Source organism: Heloderma suspectum, chromosome 2 (assembly GCF_057233095.1).
Source record: "Heloderma suspectum isolate Gila_16-S chromosome 2, 16-S_ref, whole genome shotgun sequence".
NCBI lineage: Eukaryota > Metazoa > Chordata > Lepidosauria > Squamata > Helodermatidae > Heloderma > Heloderma suspectum.
Window position 1 is genome coordinate 268,286,578 of NC_139459.1, and position 23,697 is coordinate 268,310,274.

The 23,697-nt window shown below is 44.6% G+C and overlaps 1 protein-coding gene across 1 annotated transcript in view; it reads right to left on the reverse strand.

Moving 5' to 3' along the window:
* Positions 1–23,697, reverse strand: part of FAT2 (FAT atypical cadherin 2) — a 97,244-nt gene that overhangs the window by 34,358 nt on the left and 39,189 nt on the right. The window contains exons 6-15 of the mRNA XM_084832434.1: positions 21,123–21,262; positions 18,792–19,067; positions 15,313–15,523; positions 9,219–13,274; positions 7,011–7,207; positions 5,864–6,017; positions 4,932–5,165; positions 2,671–3,060; positions 2,038–2,252; positions 310–447 (exon numbers count right to left, since the gene is read on the reverse strand). Coding sequence (XP_084688560.1) covers positions 310–447; positions 2,038–2,252; positions 2,671–3,060; positions 4,932–5,165; positions 5,864–6,017; positions 7,011–7,207; positions 9,219–13,274; positions 15,313–15,523; positions 18,792–19,067; positions 21,123–21,262 — 6,011 coding nt within the window. The remainder of the gene's footprint in view (positions 1–309; positions 448–2,037; positions 2,253–2,670; positions 3,061–4,931; positions 5,166–5,863; positions 6,018–7,010; positions 7,208–9,218; positions 13,275–15,312; positions 15,524–18,791; positions 19,068–21,122; positions 21,263–23,697) is intronic.

Consider the following 23,697-nt stretch of genomic DNA (forward strand, 5'->3'; position numbering starts at 1 on the left):
TTCATGATCAAGACTGTACTTTAACCATTGACCACCACTGCCTTCCCAGGTACAGAGCAGTTCTTACTGCCTTTTCAAAGCAGCATTCATACCGTCTGTTTCCTATGCCCAGTGAATGGCAAGCAGCCCTTTCTGACTATCATTTTATATTATTATACAGAACATGTCAGGTAGATGGGCACCATGAATTTCTCTTGTCATCTGGGGGCATGTCCTCCTTTGTCTTGTGGACATGTGGCTCAGTGACCTCATTTTCAGTATCAAGCCCCGAGTAGTTTCACCCCCAATCCCAGTGAACCTGTCACTCACCTCTTCCCTGTCCAAGTGCTTGGCAATATGGATCTGTCCAGCTTTGGGGTCAATGATAAAATGGCCCAATGGATTCCCTACCACAATAGAATATGTGATCTGGTTGTTCATCACCCCATCTTTGTCATCAGCTAAAACCTGTCAAGAAAAAAAGGGATGCATTGTCATTACAAACATCCTTTCACGGGAAAGAAGTGTTACCTGTTGGGCAACTTTTGAGTCTTACTAAAACAAGCAGAATTTAAAGCAAGATTGGAGAAATTCATGGAGGAGGAGGCTATCAATGGCTACTAGTCCTGATGGTGATATGCTGCTTCCAGGATCAGAGGCAGTGTGCCTGTGAAGACCAATTGCTGGGGAACATGGGTGGGAGGGTGCTGTGGCACTCGTGTCCTGCTTGTGGGTTCCCGGTCAACAGCTGGTTGGCCACTGTGTGAACAGAATGCTGGACTAGATGGGCCCTTGGTCTGATCCAGCAGAGCTCTTTTTATGTTCTTATGATTAATATTTTGCAAGGAACCATTATATAAAGAAAGAAAGATTTTAAAAACAACTGCATAATTTACTCTTCTAAAATGATCTAGTGATTCTGAAAAAGCACATGGTATAACTAACTTGGGACTATATCACAACCAGAATACAGTAGAGAATCATATAATTAAATGCCATAAGATTCTGGCTGTGGAAAGCTAGCATCACAGGGAGGAGTTCTTATCACTTTCCACAGGAAAAAAATGCTTGTTTCCTGTGTGTTTGTAGTTTGTTTGTTTGTTTGTTTATAACATTTCTATACCACCCAATAGCCACAATATTTTGTGGGTGCTTCACAAAATTAAAACCACAAAATACATCATCAAAACAATATAAAATATAAAACCTTAAAATGACCATATGAAAATACAACCAGAATAAAACCTAGCAGCAATGCAGAGATTTAAAATACAGTAACAGGTTTAAAATAGCAAAGCTAAAAGATTACAACAGTAAAACGCTAAAATGCTGGGAAAATAAAAAAAGGTCTTCACCTGGCGCTGGAAAGAGCACAATGTACGTGCCAGGTGAACCTCTCTTGGTTGGTTTGTTTACACACTTGCATTGTGAAGACTGTAAACCCTTTTTCTGAATATGTACATTGGTAGTAAATCACATTTACAGTTATAGCAGGCACAGACTGCTACTTTGGCAGAGTTGCCATTGCATCTGTGTGATGCCAATGCTCATTCCAGCCCTGTTTGTGATTCAAAAGTGTCAAAGATTGGGCTGATTATTAACGCAAACTCCGTTAATGTGGTAATTTCTGCTTTTAAACGTTTTCTGTTAGATGTTTTGTGATCTACTTTTTTTTATAGCAAGACTTTTTCTGTTGTTCTTTTTTTGTCTGACCTGACTACAGAATGCTTGGAGATGGCTATCAGCTAATGTGCCTTTAATAGCTGCCTTTCACCCTACTGTTTTCCACTTCCTCGAACTGTTTACTGCATGCAACTATACTACCCAATATTATATCAGGACAAAGGCCCATCTTTTAGTGGCCCCAAGTCCTTTCCCATTTTGCAATGTGGCCCTCAGGGTGAAAAAGTTTCCCCACCCCTGTTTTAATGATAAGCAGATACACTGTCCAATGCATTGTACTTCACAGAGGCTGCTGAAACGCAAAATTGCAATGGCAGAGAACAAACCTGTGCCCATGCCTGGTAAGTAATAATGGAGTCTTTTGTTATGTCTTACCGTGAACACCATTTCACCAACAGCGGCATCCTCACGGATGTCAGCAATGTAAAGGTCTTGGCTGAACTTTGGCACATGATCATTTATGTCCGTGATGTTGATCACAACCATGGTGATGTCACTGAGAGAAGTAGAGCCCTTTCTGATACCCTCGATAGACAAGTAATATTCATGGCTAACTTCAAAATCCAGACTCCCATTAACATACAGGATGCCTGCACATACACAGGAAACAAGGATAAGACACATCTTGAACACAGGGCACATCCTATCTTAGAGATTCAGACAAACTGAGCGGATGACTGGGCAGATAAACTCTCATAGGCAAATGAATTGTTTCAGCTAAATCAATATTTCCAATCAAGCTTCACCAACATTTACTGGTAGATTTTTGGAGTATGAATGTTAGAAAGCTAAAAACAAAATCCTTCTGAGATCCTGAATGGATTTGTCATAGGATCTGTGGAGAAATGGATCAAAGGGAAAAATACAGGAAAGGAAAAGTGAACGGAGCAAGTTCTGATGAGTGAAGGACAAGTCAGAAGTGCTTAGAAGAGCCTAGAGGAACCCCGATAAAAGAGAACAAAGGAGCATGTTGGACTACCCTGACTGCTGGATAAAGAGCCCACTTACCCGTATTTGAATGGAGCCTGAATTTCCTGTGATCATTTCCATTCATAATTTCATACTTAATTTCTGTGCCCTTAGCACTATCCCTTGTCAGTGAAGACAGATTCAGAACCTCTGTTCCAACAGCTACATCTTCCTGCACCACAACCACATATTCCGTGTCCAGGAACACGGGCAGATACTCCTTCAGATCTACTACTGAGACTGTCACAGTAGCAAGGGAAGAGAGGGAGTGTGGGAAACCCCTGTCTGTGGCACACACAGTCAGCTCCAGTGCAGATGCCTGGGACTCCTTTAAAGGCTTCTCCAGTCGGATCACACCAGTTGCCTCCTCTATTGAGAAGTGGCCATTCGCTGATTCAGCAAGAGAATAGAACACTTCTCCATTACGACCTGGAAAAAGAGAGATAGGAATCTTACTGGAGAGACCATTTTATTTGGGAATTGTTATTTAATACATGGAACAAAACAAGGGGAAACCAGCACCTGACATCTCAGTTCCTGTCTCAATAATCAGGAGACTCAAGATTTAACCTGGGCCAAAAGTTAGGGGATTTTGCTTGCTGGAATAACAGAAATTAGATGGATATATGAACATTATAGAATGGATGGTGTTTTTTTTATTACTTGATGAAGATACACCAAGACAGGAAGGTTACTGTGTTCAGTTTGACAAGTATATGCAGGTTAGAAATATTGTCATGGCACAAAAAAGGGCAAAGAATATTTTAAGATGCATGCCTGCTTTGAAGAAATAATTAGGATCAAAAAGAAGGAGACTCTTTCCAGATGATCTCATTTGTTAATAACTTTGGATCACCTCAGGGTTAAATCCTACATATCAAAATGAGAAAAATGATCTGCTGCAAGCTACTCTACAGATGGGATGGTGATTCTCCTTAGCATGGGATCAAGATGTTTTGTCTGTTTAGATTTTAGACACAATTGTATAAAGACAGCCATGCAGTGGTGTTGGACACCTTGGAAACCTTCTAAGAGATAAAACACCAGGAATGACAAATGGTTGGTTTTGCAATAAAGTGAAGGGAGTGCTTCTTCACTTCTGGTGGGAATGTTTTAAGAGCCAGTAAATTTTGGAAAATAGTAATTTCCAAAGACGATATGCTCAAAATAACCTTATAACTGAAGTGTCTGTTCATTTATGTGAAGGAGTGTGTTCCAAGTATCCATGTTGTACTCATTTTCAAATCTCTTGTTATGGCCAGAATTATTTAAGTTAGATATACAGCCTACAAGAAATGAGTAGCTATGTCAAATTTATGAAACGATAAGGCTGACAATATATAGTTGTTATCAGAAAGCAGTAGGGATGGTAGCTGTATTCTACAACCAATGGGCTGCAGTGGATAGATACATAAGCCACTTAGCATTATTTACCTATAACGTGACACAGCTAGCCTGGACCTAAGGGGTGGTACCCAATTAAGTCCTCCTAATGATGGAACTGCTTTTGTCAGAAGACAGGGAGGGGATAATTCCCCTTTCCCCTTCACACTCCCAAAATCTGCTCTGGAGAGCAGGGGGCCCGCTGGAGCAGATTTTATGGGGTGCAGGGGGGTTGCAGGGGGGAGAAGAGGAGAAAGTCTAATTGTGCAAGTGGATTTCCACTCGCATGACAGATTTCGCTCATGACCCGTTTAATGCAGGGGTGGGGAACCTGTGGCCCTCCAGCTGTTTTTGGACTACAACTTCCATTAGCCCCAGCCAGCACAGCCAATTATCATGGTTGATGGGAGCAATATCTGGAGGGCCACATGTTTCCCACCCCTGCTTATTATATTACTGTTATACATGAACTTCTATGATACAATTTCTATTGGCACAGAATTTCCTGCCATTTATTATATAAAATGTGAAAATTTTAATTATAAAAATAATGTAGAAGAAGATTTCCCTCTGCAGAAAGAATACATGACATTTCTCATTCATCGATCTAGGTAGAAATGAAAACCTAATTTGGAACTCACTAGATGTTCCAGTTCTAGACATTTCAGTAGAATTTACTTTTCAGAGCATATTTGCATACATCTGTACAGTGGTCTGTCTCTATCTCCACTGACTATGAGTTGTGTTCCTAAGTATCTTGTACTCGCTTAAAAAATAAGCCACTTAAGATTACACACTCAAAAACCCAGACATGTTTAAAGTTCAGTCATGGTCGCAAGCTATGTTCCTTCTTCATGTGCAGAAGATATTTTCCAGATTGTAACAGAACTTATTCTAAACACCACATTTTGACTTACCTTCATCAGGGTCCCTTGCAGAGACAACTGCAACAGGTGTCTTTACTGTGGTGTTATCAAAGACAGCTACTGCACAATGGCTGGGAAAGAACCTTGGAGCATTGTCATTCGTATCCTCAACGTCCAGGGTTATGCCCACCTGGCAAAAACGCCCTCCTCCATCTGTTGCCTTGGCAACAAGCTGGTACTCTGGCTTCAGCTCACGGTCCAGTAATGCAAAAGTGGTCAACTCCCCTGGTGGGATTAAAAACATGAAATCCAGGGATATCAAAGTGGCCTTTTATGGACAAGACATCTTCTACTCATCTGTGCTCAAGAAATGGCTCCAGACAAATGGAGAAAATTTGGAAATTTAAATACAGGTGGAGGGGCTGTGGCGAAGATACAACTGAGGGAACATGGGAAACTATATTCCTGGAGAAAATAAGTTTCTCTGTAGCAACCAGTGTTAGGGAAAGCCATTTCACAGGTCTTTATAGATGGTATCTTTCACTCGTTAAATTAATTTAAAAATGTAATTGGGCTATCCCAGACAATTGCTGACACTGCTCTTAGCCTAAGGCAGATGGTAGTCAAGCCACATGTAGTAGAACTGCCCAGAATAAAATCGGCCATTCTGGAAAAGGATACAAACCATTATTAAGGAGAATCTTGGCTTCAAAATCTTTGGTCCTTGAATCTCAAATACGAAATAATGTTTTGCAGAAGCTTCTCCATGTCAGAGTATTCAGCTGTCAGGCCATGTCCAGGAGAGGCACCAAATGCTAGGTCATCCAAGCAAAAAGAACTGCCTGGAAGAAAAGTCTCTGCCTGCTTTACAGTATATAGGCACAACATTCTGACCTCTAATGCATATTCAAGTAATGAATATGAAAACCAATAATACACCTTCAAAAATAGCCACGATGTGTGTGTATAGATTCCCTTCTTACCTGTATGGGAGTCCAGTCGGAATTCCTCAGCACCAGATCCATGAAGACTATAAATAATCTGGCCGTTGCTGCCAACATCAGCATCTGTGGCTGCCACTTTCAAAACAGAAAACCCTTGAGGTGCATCTTCTGCAACTTTCCCTTGGTATGGCGTCTGGAAAGAAGAGCAAGTATCTTATCAAGCAAAATAATGGACTTCATTCCAGGTACACAAAATGCCTAGCAGAAGTGGCCTGCTCCAGATGTGTTAACAGATCACAGAATCATAGAATAGTAGGGTTGGGAGGGGCCTACAAGGCCATCGAGTCCAACCTCCTGCTCAATGCAGGAATCCAAGTCAGAGCATCCCTGACAGATGGCTGTCCAGCCTCATCTTGAATGCCTCCAGTGCGTGAGAGCCCACCACCTCCCTAGGTCATTGGTTCCAGTCCAATGTTGTAACAGATGTTGTAATTCCAAGGAGACACGAACTGATCAGTTATCAGCAAAACCATAGAATCGAAGAGTCAGAAATCTAATCCTGAGGCCCAAAGCCAAGACCACTGAGCCACCAGCTTATGTGTTATTCTGAAAGGTTATGTTATATCTGGCAACACTAATCTTAAGGAAATGTGGACTTGATCAGTGCTTGGATCAGTAAGTTGCTCCAAACTTTCTAAAAGAAAAGTGAAATAAAAGTATAATAAATAGGTCAAATCTGATCAGCCACAGATCAGCCTCTGCCATCCTCACCACAGTGTGCCATAGGGAGACAACATGTGCCCTACACCAATGGAAGACAGCTACAAAATCCCAAGGTGCACAAGAGTTCATTCAACACGGCCAGCCAATCCTTGTACTTTAATACTTACAAAGCACCGAGATTATACCAGATGACTTTCAAACTAGTTCTTCTTCTTTAGGGGAGTAAGTTAATATCTTGTATTGCTATTACAAAGGGAGAATTTCTAGGAGCATGGAAGTCAGAAGAACTAGGACACACTTCATGGTACAGGAGGTGATGGAAAATAGTGTGGGGTGACTCCACATTGCAGGCATGTCATTGCTCAAGTGATTGCCCCAGGTTGCACTATAGCTCCGCTGTCATACAGCTTGTAGTGTGTGTTTTTGAATGAAGAGATGCAGCTTTACCAACATACACAATCACCTGCTTGCATTCAGGACTGTTATCATTGACATCAAGGACTGAAATCTCCACTTCTGTTGCTGCTTGGAACTTCCCATCAGATACCATAACTCTGAGCAGATATTTTTCTGTCTCTTCCCTGTTCAGAAGCTTCTTGGAAAAAACCCTCCATTCTCCATCAACCTTGTCAACACCAAACTGTCCCAGAACATCTCCTTCTGTTAAGGCAAAGAAGGCATAGTTGTGAAATACAGGGTGAAAAAGAGTTTCAGGAGAGAGAGATAAGGCAAGGAGGCAGGTATCCTGAGTCGCCTAAGTGCCATTCACCCTGTCCAAATGGACTGCATAGGACAGTGACAGGGAACCTTTTTCGGCCTAAGGACCAAATTCCATTTTGGAGAAGCTTTTGTGGGCCATGTTGCAGTGGTGGGTGGGGCGAAAGGCTAAAGGGTGGGGCCAAAGACAAAGGGGGTGATGCCAAAAATACAAATACTAGGATAATGTAGCTTAAAGCTCTTGCTGAAAGGAGGCTTTAAGAGAGGCATTTCTCCCTTTTAGAATAGGGAAAACACTCCACAAAAGCCACCAAATGAGAGATAACAGGGGAAAGGGGTGGGGCCTGGGGGAGGGGGCATGGCCACCTCTGCTGTAAGAAAACTAGAGAATTTGCTTGCTTCTGGATGAATTATAAGGAACAAAAGAAAACATCGTATCTCGATCACTTCATCTAGACACCTGACTCTGAGCCAATTCACAAAATTTAACCTCTATATGGAGTACACGGATTGACTGGATTGAAGACAATTATAGTATGTACTGAAGCAGTTCCTTCATCATGCCCTCTGTTTCAGAACCAACCACTTCTCTATCTGTTTGGGGCAGCTTTGCAGTAACATCCTTATTATAATTATCAGTGAGACATATAGGGAAGCCCTCCCATGATAGCGTAACAATGAGCTAGGCTGTATCCAACACTTAGTGAAATTCTGAGTATGTTCAACGGTATATAAATCTGTTAAATAATAATAATAATAACTCACATTGGCAACTTGATAATTGGGTCTGTGACATTCATTATTGCAACATTCAAATCCTCCGACTCTATCACAAGAGGCATTTGTGGTGAGCAAATGGCAAATGGTGTAGTGTTAGCTCAGCTATTGTGTAGAAATAAACATGGGCTAGTTTAGATAACTGAGGGGTGGGTTTTAACACTCCTGATTAATCAACATCTGATTAGTTGACCTTTGGATGTTCCTCAACAGCTGAATTCACACTGTAGATGTAAAAGAACTTGGCTATATTTAATTAGTAGCAATAATTACTAAAATTCAAATAATTTAATGTTATGTGATTAATTCACACAACGTATTTTCCATCAGAGATTTCCCCCATAACTTCTACTGAGCATAATGTGCCTTAGGAAGAGGCCAGACATAGGAACTGCTTTCCCCTTCTCTCGTTTCAAAGAGCTGCCTTCCTTGGGACTGACGGCATGTAGTTTTCACGTCTGCACCATTCCCACAAAACTTCCTGAAGAGAAATATCTTCTATTAAGTAGGGATGTGCGAACCCACCCCAGCTTGGGTACTCTGGGTGCCTGCTGAAGCACTGCCCCCACTCCACCCTCCTGGACCCATGCTCGAGCCCCCATGAACTCAGGGAGTCACCCACACTCACCCCAGGCTGGTCTGGTGAGCGCCTGCCATTTTTTTTTTAATGGGAAAAAGGGAGCTTAAAAGTGCGCATATTTAAATATGTGCAGTTTGGGGCTGGGAAAGCTTAACATGTGCAATATTAGGAGGCATCATGACTCTAATGTTGTGCATATTAAGCTTTTCTGGCCCCTAACTGTACATATTTAAATATGCACATTTTTTAGCCCCCTTTTTTCTGTAAAAAGCCCCCCAAAGGCAGCAAAATGGTAGACACCCACTGGACAGGTTGTGGTGAGTCCGGGAGAGCATGAGTAGGTGCGAGCAAGGGCAGGGGCTCAGTCCAGGGATTGTGGTTCGGGTGGGGGGGCAAGAGACCTCCGGACCCAGTCGGGTGTCTGCAACATCCCTAGTATTAAGTGGACCTTTGTTATAATTACTGTCACCTTAGATACTCATCTTACAAACTTCAAGACTAATTCATAGAATAATGGTCTTCTCAAAGACAAGCAAACTTATCAGAAAGAAGACCTATTCTAATTTATCAAAAATATTACGAAAGGTAGATTCTTACCAGTGATGTAACATGAGACTTGTCTGTTTTGCTCTGAAATATCGCTGTCTATAGTTCTAAGAGTGGTAATTATCTGTCCAGGCTCAGCATTCTCGACCACTGACCCTTTATAGATTTCAGAGATGAACTGTGGAGCATTGTCATTTTCATCAGTGATCGTGACCTCCACTAGGGCTTGAGAAGAAAGCTGGACATTTCTGCCATGGTCGGATGCCACAACAAAAAACGTGTATGTTTCTTGGACCTCACAATCTAGTTCCTCAAGTGTCATGATCCAGCCACTTTCACTGTCAATGGTGAAGAGTTCTCTGATGTTGCTTGGTTCTGATCCTAGGCTATAGGTCACTTCCCCATCACTTCCAGTATCCTGGTCATTGGCGGTGACCTGAATCACAGTGGTCCCTGCTGGCATATTCTCCATGACAAAGGCTCTGTAGGGATTAGCCTCAAAAAGAGGTTTGTTATCATTGACGTCTTTTACATGGATGTTTATGGATACCAAAGAGACCAAGTCAGTATTCTGGTGTGAGCAGTGAGCCAAAACATCAACTTGGTACCACTTCATCTTCTCATGGTCCATTGCCTTCTGGATAGTCAAGGCCCCTGTTTGTCTATCCAAAGCGAATATCCCCTCTTTATTGCTTTCAGCAGTGGTTCCTTTCACTAGACTGTAGATGATGGGGTCCTCTGCCACAGCTCTAACTGATCCTATTTCTGATCCCGCTGGGAGGTCTTCAGATGCTGAAAAGGTATACAGTGGCTCAGAAAACCTTGGCAAAGACACTTCCTTTGGAACAACTTGAAGGTTCACTGGAACAACAGAATTCCAAAGGGGAGGCCTGGCATCTTCAGCTTTGACTTTAAAGTTCACTGTTCTGTTTTCTAGCCCACTTAGGACCTCCTTGACTGTAACAATTCCCGTGGCAGTGTTAATCTCAATCACATCCTCTCCAATGACCTTCTCCACTGAATCAACAGAGTAGGTGACATCGGCATTCACACCTTCATCAGCATCATAAGCTAGTACCTGAATGACTGGGGACCCCTTGCTCATATTGGACTGGATGGACAAGATGTATTCAGAAGCTTTAAATTGAGGTGGGTTGTCATTTTCGTCTGTGAGTATGATTTTGACCGTGCAGAATGCCACTTTTCCTCCCCCGTCCTTGGCCATGATTTTAATGGCAACAACCCTCTCTGTGGAATTTTCTCTGTCCAGTTTCTGCAGTGTTTCAATGTGCCCCTTGTCATCTATTGCAAATTTCTCTTGACCAAGCTTGTTTATGATGGTATAATCTACTGTGCCATAGAGACCATCATCCGGGTCAATAGCTAACAACTCAATCACCTTGGTTCCTACCTTAGCATTTTCAGCCAGTACTGCTTCATAAACATCCTGCTGAAATGATGGGCTATATTTATTTACATTTGTGGTATTGATGTAGACTGGCACAGTGGTTTTAAACACTCCATCTGAGGCACAGACCTTCAGATTGTAAAAAGATTCCAGGTCGTTTTTGCAACGATTCAGTGTGGAAATGATTCCAGAAGCGCTGCCAATGGTAAAATGTCTTTTCTCATTCCCCGAAATTATCAGATATTCCAGCCTAGGGGTGTCCCTGCTGTCCGGGTCAGAAGCCTGAACTTTTAGCACAACGTGGCCACAGGTGACCGTTTCGCTCACGTTCGCCTGATATTGAAGCTGACTGAACTGAGGTGGGTTGTCATTGACATCCAACACATGGACCATCACAAGGGCTTCACTGCTGAGAGGAGGCATCCCATGGTCTGTGGCCCTAACTCTAATGTGAAACTCGTGGTTGGCTTCATAATCTAGAGCCTGAGCTGTTGTTATTTCACCTGTGCTGGCATCAACGTGAAAGAACTTGGACGCGTCTGAACGGTCCTCCAAGATCTGATATGAAATGAGTTTGTTCCGCCCTGAATCTTTGTCAGTAGCAAACAGCTGTACAACGGGAGTCCGAGACAGCATACCTTCAGAGACAGACGCAGTATAGACCACCTGAGAAAATTCAGGTAAATTGTCATTAACATCCTCAACTTCTACTTCTACCATTGCTTCTGAAAAGGCACCCACTGCTGTGTCTGTCGCTCTGATGGTAAAGGCATGTTTTGTGTCAGATTCATAATCCAGTTGGCTAGTGACCATAAGCACACCGGTCTTGAAGTCAACGCTGAACTGTTTAAGGGCTTCCTCTTCCACAATGTTGTATATTAAGCGCAAGCCTTCAGGGCTCCGAGCCTGGATATGGAGAATAGGCGTGTAGAGTGGAATGTTTTCAGGCACTTTCACAGTGTACAAGAGGCTCTGGAACAGAGGGTTGGATTTGTTACGCACCACGATTACAACCTCTTCTTCAGCATACAAGGGAGGTTCACCGGCATCTCTGGCAATAACTCTTAGTGTATATTTATTTAAAGATTGATAATCAAGAGGTTTCTTGAGCGAGATGTCCCCTAAGTAGGGGTCAATCCAGAAATATTTGTAGTCTTCTACAAAGGAGTAAAAAATGACTCTGTTATTTCCCAGATCCTGGTCAGTTGCGGAAACCTGAAAGACAACATCGCCTGGCTCAGTGCCATCCTGTATTGCTATGTAATAAGGCACTTTTTCAAAACGAGGCGGATTGTCATTGACATCGTCCACATTTATTTTTACTATTGCTTGAGAAACTCTTGGTGGATTTCTAATATCCTTTACCTCCACTGCAATCTCATACATGTCCTGAGTTTCACGGTCAAATTCCACGCCCTTGGTCTGCAGCACTCCTGAAGACTGGATCATCCTGAACCTTTCTGTGCCATTCACGATGGAGTAAAAGAGTGGTTCGTTCAGTTGATTCCCAGTGACACTAAGAACATCCAGAGTTTGAATATCTGTGGAGTTTTCCTTCACTGTTACTGTATATAAATCTTGAACAAATTTTAAGCTGCTGTTTTGTGGTTCAATAAAATTTATTCTTACCAACGCACTAGTTGTATACAAACTATCCCCAGCTCGAACTGTGAGTTCGTGATAGCGACCCAAGGTAGTAGCATTCAGCACAGAGATGGCACCAGTTATTGGGTGGATGTAGAAAACATGGTCATGATTACCTTCCACTATGCTGTAGGTTATCTTTGAATCTACATCTTTTGCATGTACTGTACAAAGTTCCATACCCTGATGGACAGGAAGCTGTGCTGAAAGTTCATAAATACCTTCTGTAAATACTGGAGGACAGTCGTTTATATCTCTGATATAAATGGTGACTTCAATGGGTTTGGAAGCAAATAAAGTGGGGTTGCCACTGTCATGGACATGGACACTGAAGTGGAAAACTGGGATACGCTCATAGTCAATATCAGCACAAGTAGTAAGAGTGCCCATGCTTGGATCTATTTTGAAAAAAATCAGTGCCTCTGGCTGCAAAAGCTCATAGACCAACAAAGCATTAGAATCTTGGTCAGCATCTGATGCACGTATCACTAATGGGGTGTTGTTTTCATCCATAACCATACTCCCCAATGGGATGTTCTCATTGACCCAGCCAACAAAAGAAGTCTTTTCAAAGACAGGCACATTGTCATTCTCATCTATGATATAAACAAACACCAGGACATCCGTAAATGACTCTGCCATATTGGTGCCACGGATTTGTAGCTGGTAAGACGAAGTCTGCTCAAAATCTAGGCTGCTTTGCATAGAAATAAGTCCAGATTGATAGTTAATGGAAAAGAAGCCATTCTCATCTCCTTCTATTATTTGATAGGTGACAGCCGAAAGGCTCATGGCTGAAACAAGGATGACAGGAGAGCCGATGGCAGCAGATTCACTGATCTCTACAACGTATTCCTCCTCTGTAAATTGTGGAGGTGTGCCATCAGAGGGCTTAATGTAAATGTTCACAGTAGCCAAATCCTTCAGCTGGGGAAATCCCTGATCTTCTGCCTTTACAGTGAGAGTGAACCTTTCTTGCTTGGGGTGATCTAGCTTCTGAGAAACTGTAATAATTCCAGAGAGCTTGTTTATGGTGAAAATGTCCCCATTGTTCCCTGAAAATAAATAAATGAAAGCTTGAATGAAGAGAGCAAACCCACTCTTGAATTGCCCTTATACTTACTGGTTTCCATCTACACACCTAGTTTGATATATTAAAACATACCCATTTCAGTCACTGGGAAATAATGGTTCTTAAAAATGTTTGTTGATGGGGGAAAATGCCATCCTGTTTCCTGAGGCTTGTGCCCTGAGGACTGTGCCACATATTCTTAATATAAGAATCTTGCTACACATGGGAGGAGTATGACCCTGTACTAGTTTACTCAGACGGAAGCCCTAGTAATTTTAGTGCTGGAACTTACTTCTGAATAAGGATTGGAGCCTTAGGGACGAAGAGTTCTACTCAATGCAGTATAATGGGTAATGATCCCACCCCCTGGCAGCCTGCTCTCTGAAGAGATCTAGGAATGTGAAACTGTATAAGCCATGTGCCATCAAGGGTATGCATCAATTAGAAAGGTTAACAGGCATTCATGCTAGAGTTCGGTCCTGATGGCCTGAAGATAGGAGGCGACAAAAAGCGATACAGAACACAATAAGTTTCTGTTGCTTTGCAGCTCAGACAGCCAATGGCCTGAACTCAAAGACAGAAAATGCTCACTGTCCTAGACTTGCTACTGCAGTTTGTTCAACAAGCTGGCTAAACAGGGTGACTGTTTTTTTCAGAAGCCACTACGGTCTAGAATGAGCAGAACAAAACTGATCCATTGAACATTATATGGCCTGGTGTTGCTAAACGAACAATGTTCATCCTTCCCATTTGTCTTTAACTACGGTTGCCTTATTCCACGGAGGGTTCTGCTAACAAATAGCAGTTTGGGCATGCTCCTAGATTCATCATTGTCATTAGAAGCCCAAGTAACTTCTGTGGCACGGAACACCCTCTACCAGCTTCATCTGGGAAGTCAACTGCGCGCATTCCTAGACACGGATAGATGAACCACTGTGATCCATGCATTGATAACCTCTAGACTGGACTGCTGTAATGTTCTTTATGTAGGGCTACCCTTGAGGCTGGTTTCAAAGCTGCACCTCCTGCAGAATGCTGCAGCGAGGCTGTTGGGTAGAGTGCCTTGCCATGCACATATAACACCTGTTCTGAACTGGTTGCTAGTTTGCTACAGAGCCAGGTTCAGGTATTATTATTGACATAATAAGCCCTAAACAACTTAGGACCAGGTTACCTGAAATATCATCTCCCCCTAAATAGACCTGTTAGACCACTATGATCTTCAAGGGAGGCCTTGCTGGTTGTGTCACACCGTGCAGCGTCCCATGGCAGCAACACAGCAATGGGCCTTCTCTGTGGTGGCACCTTCCTTCAGGAATGATCTCCCCTCTGCAATACATCAGGCTCTGATGATCATGTGCTTTCAATGCTGATTAAAAATGTACTTTTTTACCCTCATTTTTCCCAATCAGTAACTTGTCTAAATGTTGTTGTGCTTTTATAATGATGTATTGTTTTATAATTTGTTGCAAACTGCTTCAGCATTCTTAAAATAAGAAGCACTATATAAATATTCTAAAAGAAATAAATAGATTAATAAATACAATGGGTAAAGGACAGCATTTCTATACACTGAATTACACAGTAACTAATTGTGTGTTTCAGAGACTCTGCACATTTATAAATACTAAGCGAGAAAATACTATTCTTCTGCAACATATGCAGGAATAAGTGATATTACTCTGCTGCTGTAGATAAGCCTGTGCTACTGGTAACTAGAAGGACACAAACCAGTATCAGAGAAAAAAATGGCTGATGAATTTGGAGACCACAGTGATAGTTGAGGGACCCTGGTGCGCTGTCTTCAGTTTACACAAAGGGTTTGGGAGGATAGGGATGGAGAAGGACGCTGTATATTCACATGCCAGTCCACTCCAGTGCATGTGATTTCACTATTCTAGTTAGTCTTGCACATCTAGTATACTGGAAAGGGGTATATTTCGCTAACATGTGTAGTTGCACTCTTTGCTCCGGCAAGCACTTGTGTTCACAGTCAGCGATGACTTGCTCAAGTCCCTTACCTGCCTCAAGGGAGTAGAGGATTTCAGCATTAGCTCCATGATCTTGATCCAGGGCTCGGACTTGCAGAACCTCTGTGCCTACTGGTGCTGCGTCCAGAACCTCCGCTTTATAATGGAGGCTGGTGAACTGGGGAGGATGGCTGTTACAGTCTTCTACGTGGATGATAACTCTGGCAAAGTCTCGCTTGATCGGAACCTCCTGGTCTCGCACCTGAGTGGCAGAAGGGATGGAGATGTGTCAAACTCAGGGAAGAGAGGCCATTCCTATGGCGCACTTTTCCAGTTGCAGAACGCCTGGTGGAAGGGTATAAAAGGCCAACCTGGAACTGATGCTGTCTTTGCCACTCTCGTTCATTTGGGAGAGCTCCCAGGCAGGAATCCAAGAGCCACATCTCAGCCCCTTGATTCAAAGCAGCAGCGCCAGCTCCAAGTGTTTGAGGGCCCTTGCGCAGGGCCCCTGCCACGGGCCCCCTCCTGTCTCCCTTCTCACCACCGTTGTCACCAGCTGTTATTACTCCTCATCCTCTTTCCCATCAGTGCTACCACTTGTTGCTTGCTTGACAGAGCCTGTTGCTGCCCAGTTGGCAATGGCAAGCGGTCGGTGATATCTACGCTTTGTTCAAGGGATGTACGAGAATTTCGTTTCTGTTCTCAGATCATCAGAGCTTGCCCTGTTTGCAACCCCAGATGTGAGCACATTTTTCGGAAAAAGTTCACACATCCCCAAATTTGCAATCATCCTCAAAAATGCATATTTGGGGGAAATGCGCACTTTAAGATGGGCATAAGAAAGGCGTTTTCACACTTTAGTCAACAGAGAAAAATGTTCAGTTTTGAAAAATGCGCACAGAAGTGCACTTTTCCAGTTCGAAAAAAAGAAAAACAAGACTCAAACGAGAATGGGAGTTTGGAGAACTGAGATTCGAAGTGGAGTTTGGAGACACTCGGCAAGCTTGAGCATCCCTGATTCTCCCATCCCTGCCTCTGGATGGCCGATTAGCCTTGCAGCCAATGCCGCATGGGTGGAAGTCCATTCGCACAGTGGGACTTCCGCTTGGCACGATGGAACTTCTCCATCTTCTCCTCCCAATCAGCAGCCCCAGAGCACCCCCAAATCTGCTCCAGAGTCCCCCAAATCTCCAGTACCAGAGGCAGTGAGCCTATGTACACCAGTTGCTGGGGAACATGGGTGAGAGGGTGCTGTTGCACTCATGTCCTGCTTGGGGGTTTCCTGTGGGCAGCTGGTTGGCCACTGTGTGAACAGAATGCTGGACTAGATGGACCCTTGGTCTGATCCAGCAGGGCTCTTCTTATGTTCTTATGTTCCAGAGCAGGTGGGGGTGTGCAGTTGAGCTGCAGGGAGAAGGGGAAATGCACTCCACCATCCCTCTCCCTTCTGCTGGCAGAACAACACCACTGGATACAATCCATGTCTGGTTATTCATGATGTGATCTTGTTTGTTTGTTTTTTAAAAACAGACTTTACATTTATAATGTTATTTTAATTTCATTTGGTCTCTTTTATCCCCCAAACCATTTTGTTATTTATTTATGTTCTTCATATTCTGCTTTTCCACAAATGAATGGTACTCAAGGTGGCTAACAATAAAATACAGATTGAAGGCAAAATATTAATTAAAATATAACATAAAAACAAATGAATTAAAAACACAAAAAAGCAACAATAAAAGAAATATTGTTTTATTTCACCAGAAACTGATGAAAACCCACTTCAGCAACAGACCAGCTTATAAGCTAAAGGCCTGCCAGAAGAACAACATGGCTTGCCAGAGGAAGAACCACAGAGAGGCAGCCAAACTAACCTCCCTCAGCAGGGAGTTCCAAAGCCTGGGAGCAGCCACCGAGAAGGCCCTCTCGTGCATCCCCACCAAATGCACCTCTGATGGTGGTGGTACTGAGAGAAGGGCCTCCCTTGGAGATCTTAAAACCTGGGCAGGCTCGTATGGGAGAAGGCAGCCTTTCAAGTCGCCAGTCCCAAGGAATATAATGCCATGGTCCCAGGTGTCCTGCCGCCACCAGAGTCATCCTCAGAGGAGGAGCCAGAACCATCAGAGCCAGTTGGCCCCTCAGGAGACCCTGGCACTAGCCAGGACAGTCCAGGACCCTTGGGGTGATGCCTTTGAATCTGCCTCCTAGAGAGGTGGAGGATTTAGCTTCTCAGGCAGAGGAAGATGCTGAGCTGCCCTGGCCCCCAAGAACGCCGGCGCCTTAAGGTCTGTGTTAAGATGGTGGCCAGGCAGAGGAGTGCTCCCTTACTGAAGAGGACTGCTCATGAGTTGGGCCCTCCTCATGAGGAGGACATCTGACAAGTCTCTAACAGGAAGCATCGGAGCATCGGGGGGGGGGGGGGGCTCTAGCAGCTTTGCCTATATCAGCTCTCACTGGTAACCTGAGAACTGCTGGGAACAAGGCCTCTGCTACTTCCAGCGTCCGCGACTTGGTCTCTTGTGCCTTGCCTTGCGATGGATGCTCTGTGCTACTGACCCTGGACTGTTTCTTGACCCTGCTTCTGAACTCAGTAACGTGCCTGACTGAATTAGGGCGCAATCAAATTCAGATAGGCAGACGCCTCCGAACTCGGAGGCAACCGCCTAGCCAAAGCGGGGCAGGAGATGCACGGAGGAGGTCGTTCCTTCCGCACTTCTCCTGCTCTGCATTTTCGGCTAGACAGCTGACTGTGGCTGTCTAACTGCGGGAGGGCAGAGCAGGGGAGGAGGAGGCTGCCAGATGACACATAGGATGTGTCGTACAGGCATTTCTGCCCTCCCTGCCCCAGAACACCCTCCGGAAGTGCCCTTTTTTGGCTGCTCTGTACTCCTCTTGCGAGCGTGGAGGATGGGGCTGTTCCACACTGCCTCTGAGGCAGCACAGAAGTGGGGGTAGGTCGGTTCCTGGAAAATCAGATATCCTATGACCGTCTAGCCGTTGTCCAGTGGCCATAGGATTGCTCCCTTACTGTGTTTGACCTCTTGCCTGTTACCTTGACCACTCCTGCTGTTCCTGATCCTTCTTGTCTGATTGCCTGCCTGTGTTCTGATTTCTCCTTGATTTTGACTACTCTTGCCTTAGCCTAAAACTCCTAGGACTGAAATCTGTGTGCTTGACGATTTGCTTGCCAAATTAACTATTCTATTGCATCGCTCTCTGTATTTGCTTGCAAAGAGCCAAGACTCAGCCTAGAGCAGGACATATAGGGCTTTTTACCAGTACCTTGAATTGTGCCTGGAAACAGCCTGGTAGCCAGCGAAGCTGTTGTAACATGGGAGTCACATGGGATTTGAGGCCAAACACGGGATTTGGAATCAAATCCATTTGATTTCATTAGATTGTGAGTCCCTTGGGGAGAGAACTATTACTATTTAGAAAAACTACTGTAAGCCCCTCAGGAGATGATGGGATAGAATAGTATATTCATCAAACAAACAAAGAAACAGGTTGCTTTTTTGTGACTCACGTACCATCACTGTCAAGGTGTGCATGGACATGCCTTGAGAATCAAGCCCTGCCACAGTCATGAGGGTGCCCCTGCTTGGGTCTATTTGAAACAGCATCATGCTTCTGGGATCCACACTGCTCTGAAGGGTGTAGATCAGCCCTTTCCCGGGGTCCTTGTCTGTTGCACTGACCCAAACAAATTTGGTCCCAGGAGGCGTGTCTTCTGGGATGTGTGCCTCATACTGGTACTCTAAGAACCGGGGGCAATGCTGGTTGATGTCAATCACACGGATATAGGCCTGTGGGGGTGAGAAGAGAAAGTGTGCATGAGAGAAGGTCAGGTAGGGTCTGGTATAAAGCCAATTCCTAGGCAATCATACCATTTTTCACTGAAAGCCCTTCCCAGAAATGCTTGCCTTAGGGTGGCTTTGGATGTGCATTTAGCATGTCAGAATCAGTGGGGTTTGGGTCTGTGCTTTCTGCCATGTCTATCAATGCAAACGTGTATTTGCAGGGGAGCGCCATGCAAGCGAAACCCCATCCAGGAGCACTGCTGTTCTGTTTTGGTACTCTTTTCCTTCTCCATTCTTACCCTCACAATCCTTGTCCTCATTTGCCCACAACTGTCATCTAAACACATCTGTTGTGGTGATCCATACCATTTTCCTTGATGACGATGCAAGCCCACATCTGGGCTGGGGGGGCTGGGCAAAGTGCTCTTTGATGGGCCCCTCCACCAGTGGTGGGCCCTGGTGGGCTTACCTGGCCCTGGTGGCAGTGTTCCAAACAGCACTAGGCGCCCGAGGTTGCCATTATAATTTCTCACAACGTCCCAGAGTGACACTGTGTCAGGGGCATCATGGGACATTATAAAGGGGGCCCAGGGCAAGTGTAGTTGGTGGGCTGTGGCAGGGTGCTGGCAGATGCCCAAGGATGCTTGGTGCTGATGTTTGTGCTGGCCCTGACTTGATGACACAACATCTGATGCGATGATATCATGGACTCCTGTAACTAAAATCACATGGGTCATCACAGCCAATCTGATTAAATGAAGCATGGGCAAATGACGATGAGGACTGCGAAGGCATAGAAAAAGGAAATGGTGGCAAGAAGCAGCAGCAGCTAGGGGAACAAAAAGGGTGAAGCAACGTGCATCTTTGGCTGCATCGGGTATGCTATTTTGGAAGCAAATGTCAAAATTACGGAACGTTTTGTGCAGCTCAATGTAGGTTAACTTCATTCTAGGAAACTAACAGAATAAAGGGAGAAATGGAATGGTGGAAAGTGTACTTATATCAGAAGCAGTGAGGAAACATATTTGAAAGAGCTGGCCCTTGTAAAAGGAAAAATAAACCCGTCCCTTGCTGTCACATGTTGCAAAGAGGATCTGGCACCTTCCTTCTATCTGATCCGACTGCTCGTCATCACACAGCCACACCTTGGAAAAGGACAGCCTGATGCAATAACTTTCTTTCTTTGGAGAAATCCAGCTTGCCACGCTTTTGCAAAAGCTGGTTCACCAGCATATCCAGCAGTGGCTGCCAATGCCAAAGTAAACAGAGAAAGAAGTTCCTGGAGGCTGGGATTGCATGTCAGCCAGGGTGTCAGAGGATGACTCTCAGTGGCAGAACAATGTCTGAAGACATTCAAAACGGCATCGGCCAACGACTGAGTCACAGTGGAATGGCACCCTCAGCTTCAGCTTCCCACAATTTCCCATGTTATACATGAGGTTAATGGCTACCAGCAAAGAAAGGATTGTATTAGATCCCTGCGGAACACCTTGTTTTTCTAGGTGAACCTCTTTCTATCTATCCCTCCCAGCAGGAGGGAAAGAGGGCAGAGCCTGATTGTCGGGGGCAAGAGGCACGTCTACACTGTAAATATATCAGGGCTTTTTGACCCTCTTTGACTGTCATGACTACTAGTGAAGCAGTCCTTGAACTGCAGCTCTTTGATGAGGCTAAATATCTCTAGCAAATAATTCCCAGGCTATGTTAGCTAAACTAATTTCAAAGTGGTTTGGCTGTGCTTTAGGATCTTGTTTGAACATGTAGTAGGGGAAGAGGTGGAGCAAGGGTTCCACCATTTCTGTTCCTCATCTTTCTCCTAGCCTTACCAGTCAACAGGCCTTTATAAATTCTGCCAGATATGCACAACAGGCAACTGGGTTAAGATGTGGACTAGACCTGGACCTGTGGAAATCTGATGAGTTGAAGTGAAATATGAATTTTAAACATTTTTGTAAAGGAATTATTTTTGAGATGACTCCATCTGTTTATCTACAGCCCATCTTAGTTCTTATTAAAGCTCCCCACACTGAAGGGTTTGGATCAGGCTCTGGGGATGCTGACCTGTGTCCTGATGATGTTCGATCCATCGGTGACTTCTACTGTGAGGTTGTAGTTCGACCTTCTCTTTGCATCCAGGGCTCTTGCGATAACAATGCTGCCAGAGCTCTTCTCAATGTCAAAATCCATTTCATCATTGCCACCTTAGAAGAGAGGGAGGAATCAGTAGGTGGGAGGTATGATAAAGAAGAAGGCCAGGTGTTTGATTACCAGCATCTCCTAAGGGGGACCAGGAAGAAAAACAATCCTTGCAGCTGGCAGCGGTTGCCACAAACCCACTCACAGGATTTGATGAGAAATATCTAGAGGGAGGTAGCTGAATAGCATAAAAGGTGGGTGGGGAATCTCGATGAAAAGCTTCTATTGTCACCACTGTTTTTTGCTTATTTACCTTAAATTTTGCCTTGGCTTAGGAATGTAATGCCAAGTTTGTTGCTGCAGTTGCAGTGTCGTTCAAGGTGAAGGGAGGGAACTCAAATTAACCAGTGGGAGGCAGGAGTGCATGTTCTCCTGAAAAGAAGGCATATCAAGGCAAATTGGCAGGGGAGAGTAAATCTGCTGGCTTCCCTTCAGGGTGTGATGCTTAAACCAGTTCCCCTCTCTCTCCCTTAGCCCTGTTTGGACTTGCCCCGATCCCTTCATTCCAGTCTCCTGCTCACTTCCCTTTTGGTGATATGTGCAATGAAGTAAGTTGAGCTCAGGATGCGCCAGGAGAGCAGAGAAACTGACCAATATTTTTCTGAAGCTGTGGGAGAGCCTTTGTTCATCTCCCCACTGTTAGTTACAGTGGGAGGAGGACCTAACCTATGCACATTTAGCTTCTCAGAACCGATTTTTTTAAAAACACCTTTATGATCCAATAGTCCATTCACAGGGGGTAGGTTTCTATGACCAAGAGATCTCTTTGTGTGAATGTACACCGAACCACAGAGCTTATCTGAGGCTGCTTCCACACTGGGCATTTACTGCAGAATAGTCACACTTTCCTCCTATAAAATATTCCTCCTAAAGGAAATCAACCCTGACTGCTCATTGGAAGGACAGATACTGAAGCTGAAGCTCAAATATTTTGGCCACCTAATGTAAAGAGAAAACTCCCTGGAAAAGACCCTGATGCTGGGAAAGACTGAAGGCAAAAGGAGAAGGGGACGGCAGAGGATGAGATGGCTAGATAGCATCACCGATGCAATGAATATGGACTTGAGCACGCTCCGGGAAAAAGCGCAGGACAGGAAGGCCTGGCGTGCTATGGTCCATGGGGTCACGAAGAGTCGGACACGACTGAACGACTGAACAACAACAAGTCACACTTTGTTCACTCACGTTTTCAGGGCATCTGCATGATATCATGAGCAAGCCACCCTTCTCCAAGTCTCCCCCACCAGCCTGTTTTTCCTCCAGAGCTCAGGAAATCCAACTTTTAAAAACAAACCAAAATGGAATAGTTGCATTCGCCACATCACACAGCTACTATTTCTATTAGTTGTGGCCTGTATAGCTTCTCTATGGTCTCTCTCTCCTCTCTAGGAGCCAATTTACATGGAAATGGGCTTTGAGGTGGTTCTGTTTAAATACAGATTGTCATGAAATCGAGTTAGCTCCTCCTGGGACAAACGGTAGCCAGTAATGCAGTGTATACATTTAAAAAACCCAGTCTGAATGGGGCAAATGAGTAGAACTGAATGTCATCAAATAGGTAAGTGCAGGGAAGTGAGGAGGCTTGCTCTCTGCTCCCTTGCTCTCTGCTCCCTACACATACACACACTGCTCTCAGTGACGCTTTTAAAATCAGTAAGGCTCTGCATACCTTTGCACTTCCATACATAACAGCCTTGTTATGATCCCCTCCCCACTCTGTGAATATTTAAAGGGGCAGGCAGTGATTGAGCGCAGGGTCGAAACAGCATCCTTTCAGAGCAGCAGGGCTGACTCCCATCCCCAAGGCAAGGAATTACTCTTCCCGTCTGCAAATCAGCGCTGCTTTCACCAGCCCACGCTGAAGCCAGTTGAGGTCACATGGACTCCCAAACTGCACTGAAGCCACTGTGACTGGAAAACTCGCCACATACAGAGTTTCAAAAGACCCTGGGTTTAGGGCAAGAAACACCGCATTAGCTACGGGGAGAGGCGTGCATCATCTGACATGATCGGCTCGAGGGGGGGGCGGGGACGGGGGGAGCAGAACTGGAATAAAAGCCTGGTGTAGATGAGCCCTAGGAATCAGCTCTACCACTTTAACCCTTCCCTTTTCAAATAGCGTGTCTTTGTGCCCATTTATTTTTCTCCTGCACCCTCCTTAAATTGCAGGTGTGGTGGTGATGCTGGCAAAGGGGGTGGGTGGGCCAGAAATGTAGCAAGAGGGGGAAGGAGGAGGACTATTTAACCTTTCCCCCCACCCAAATGTTGTTTGGATTTCAGAGGTCTGGAAGCAGCGTTGCTGCTCCACGTGCAGCTTGAAGCAGAACAGCAACTGGATGCTGCTAAATCACGCATGCCTGGAAGAGCCACGTATAATCCAGGAGAAACCAGCTTCAGCCACAGTCCAGTTTGGGGGATGGTCATAAGGGGCGGAGTGTAG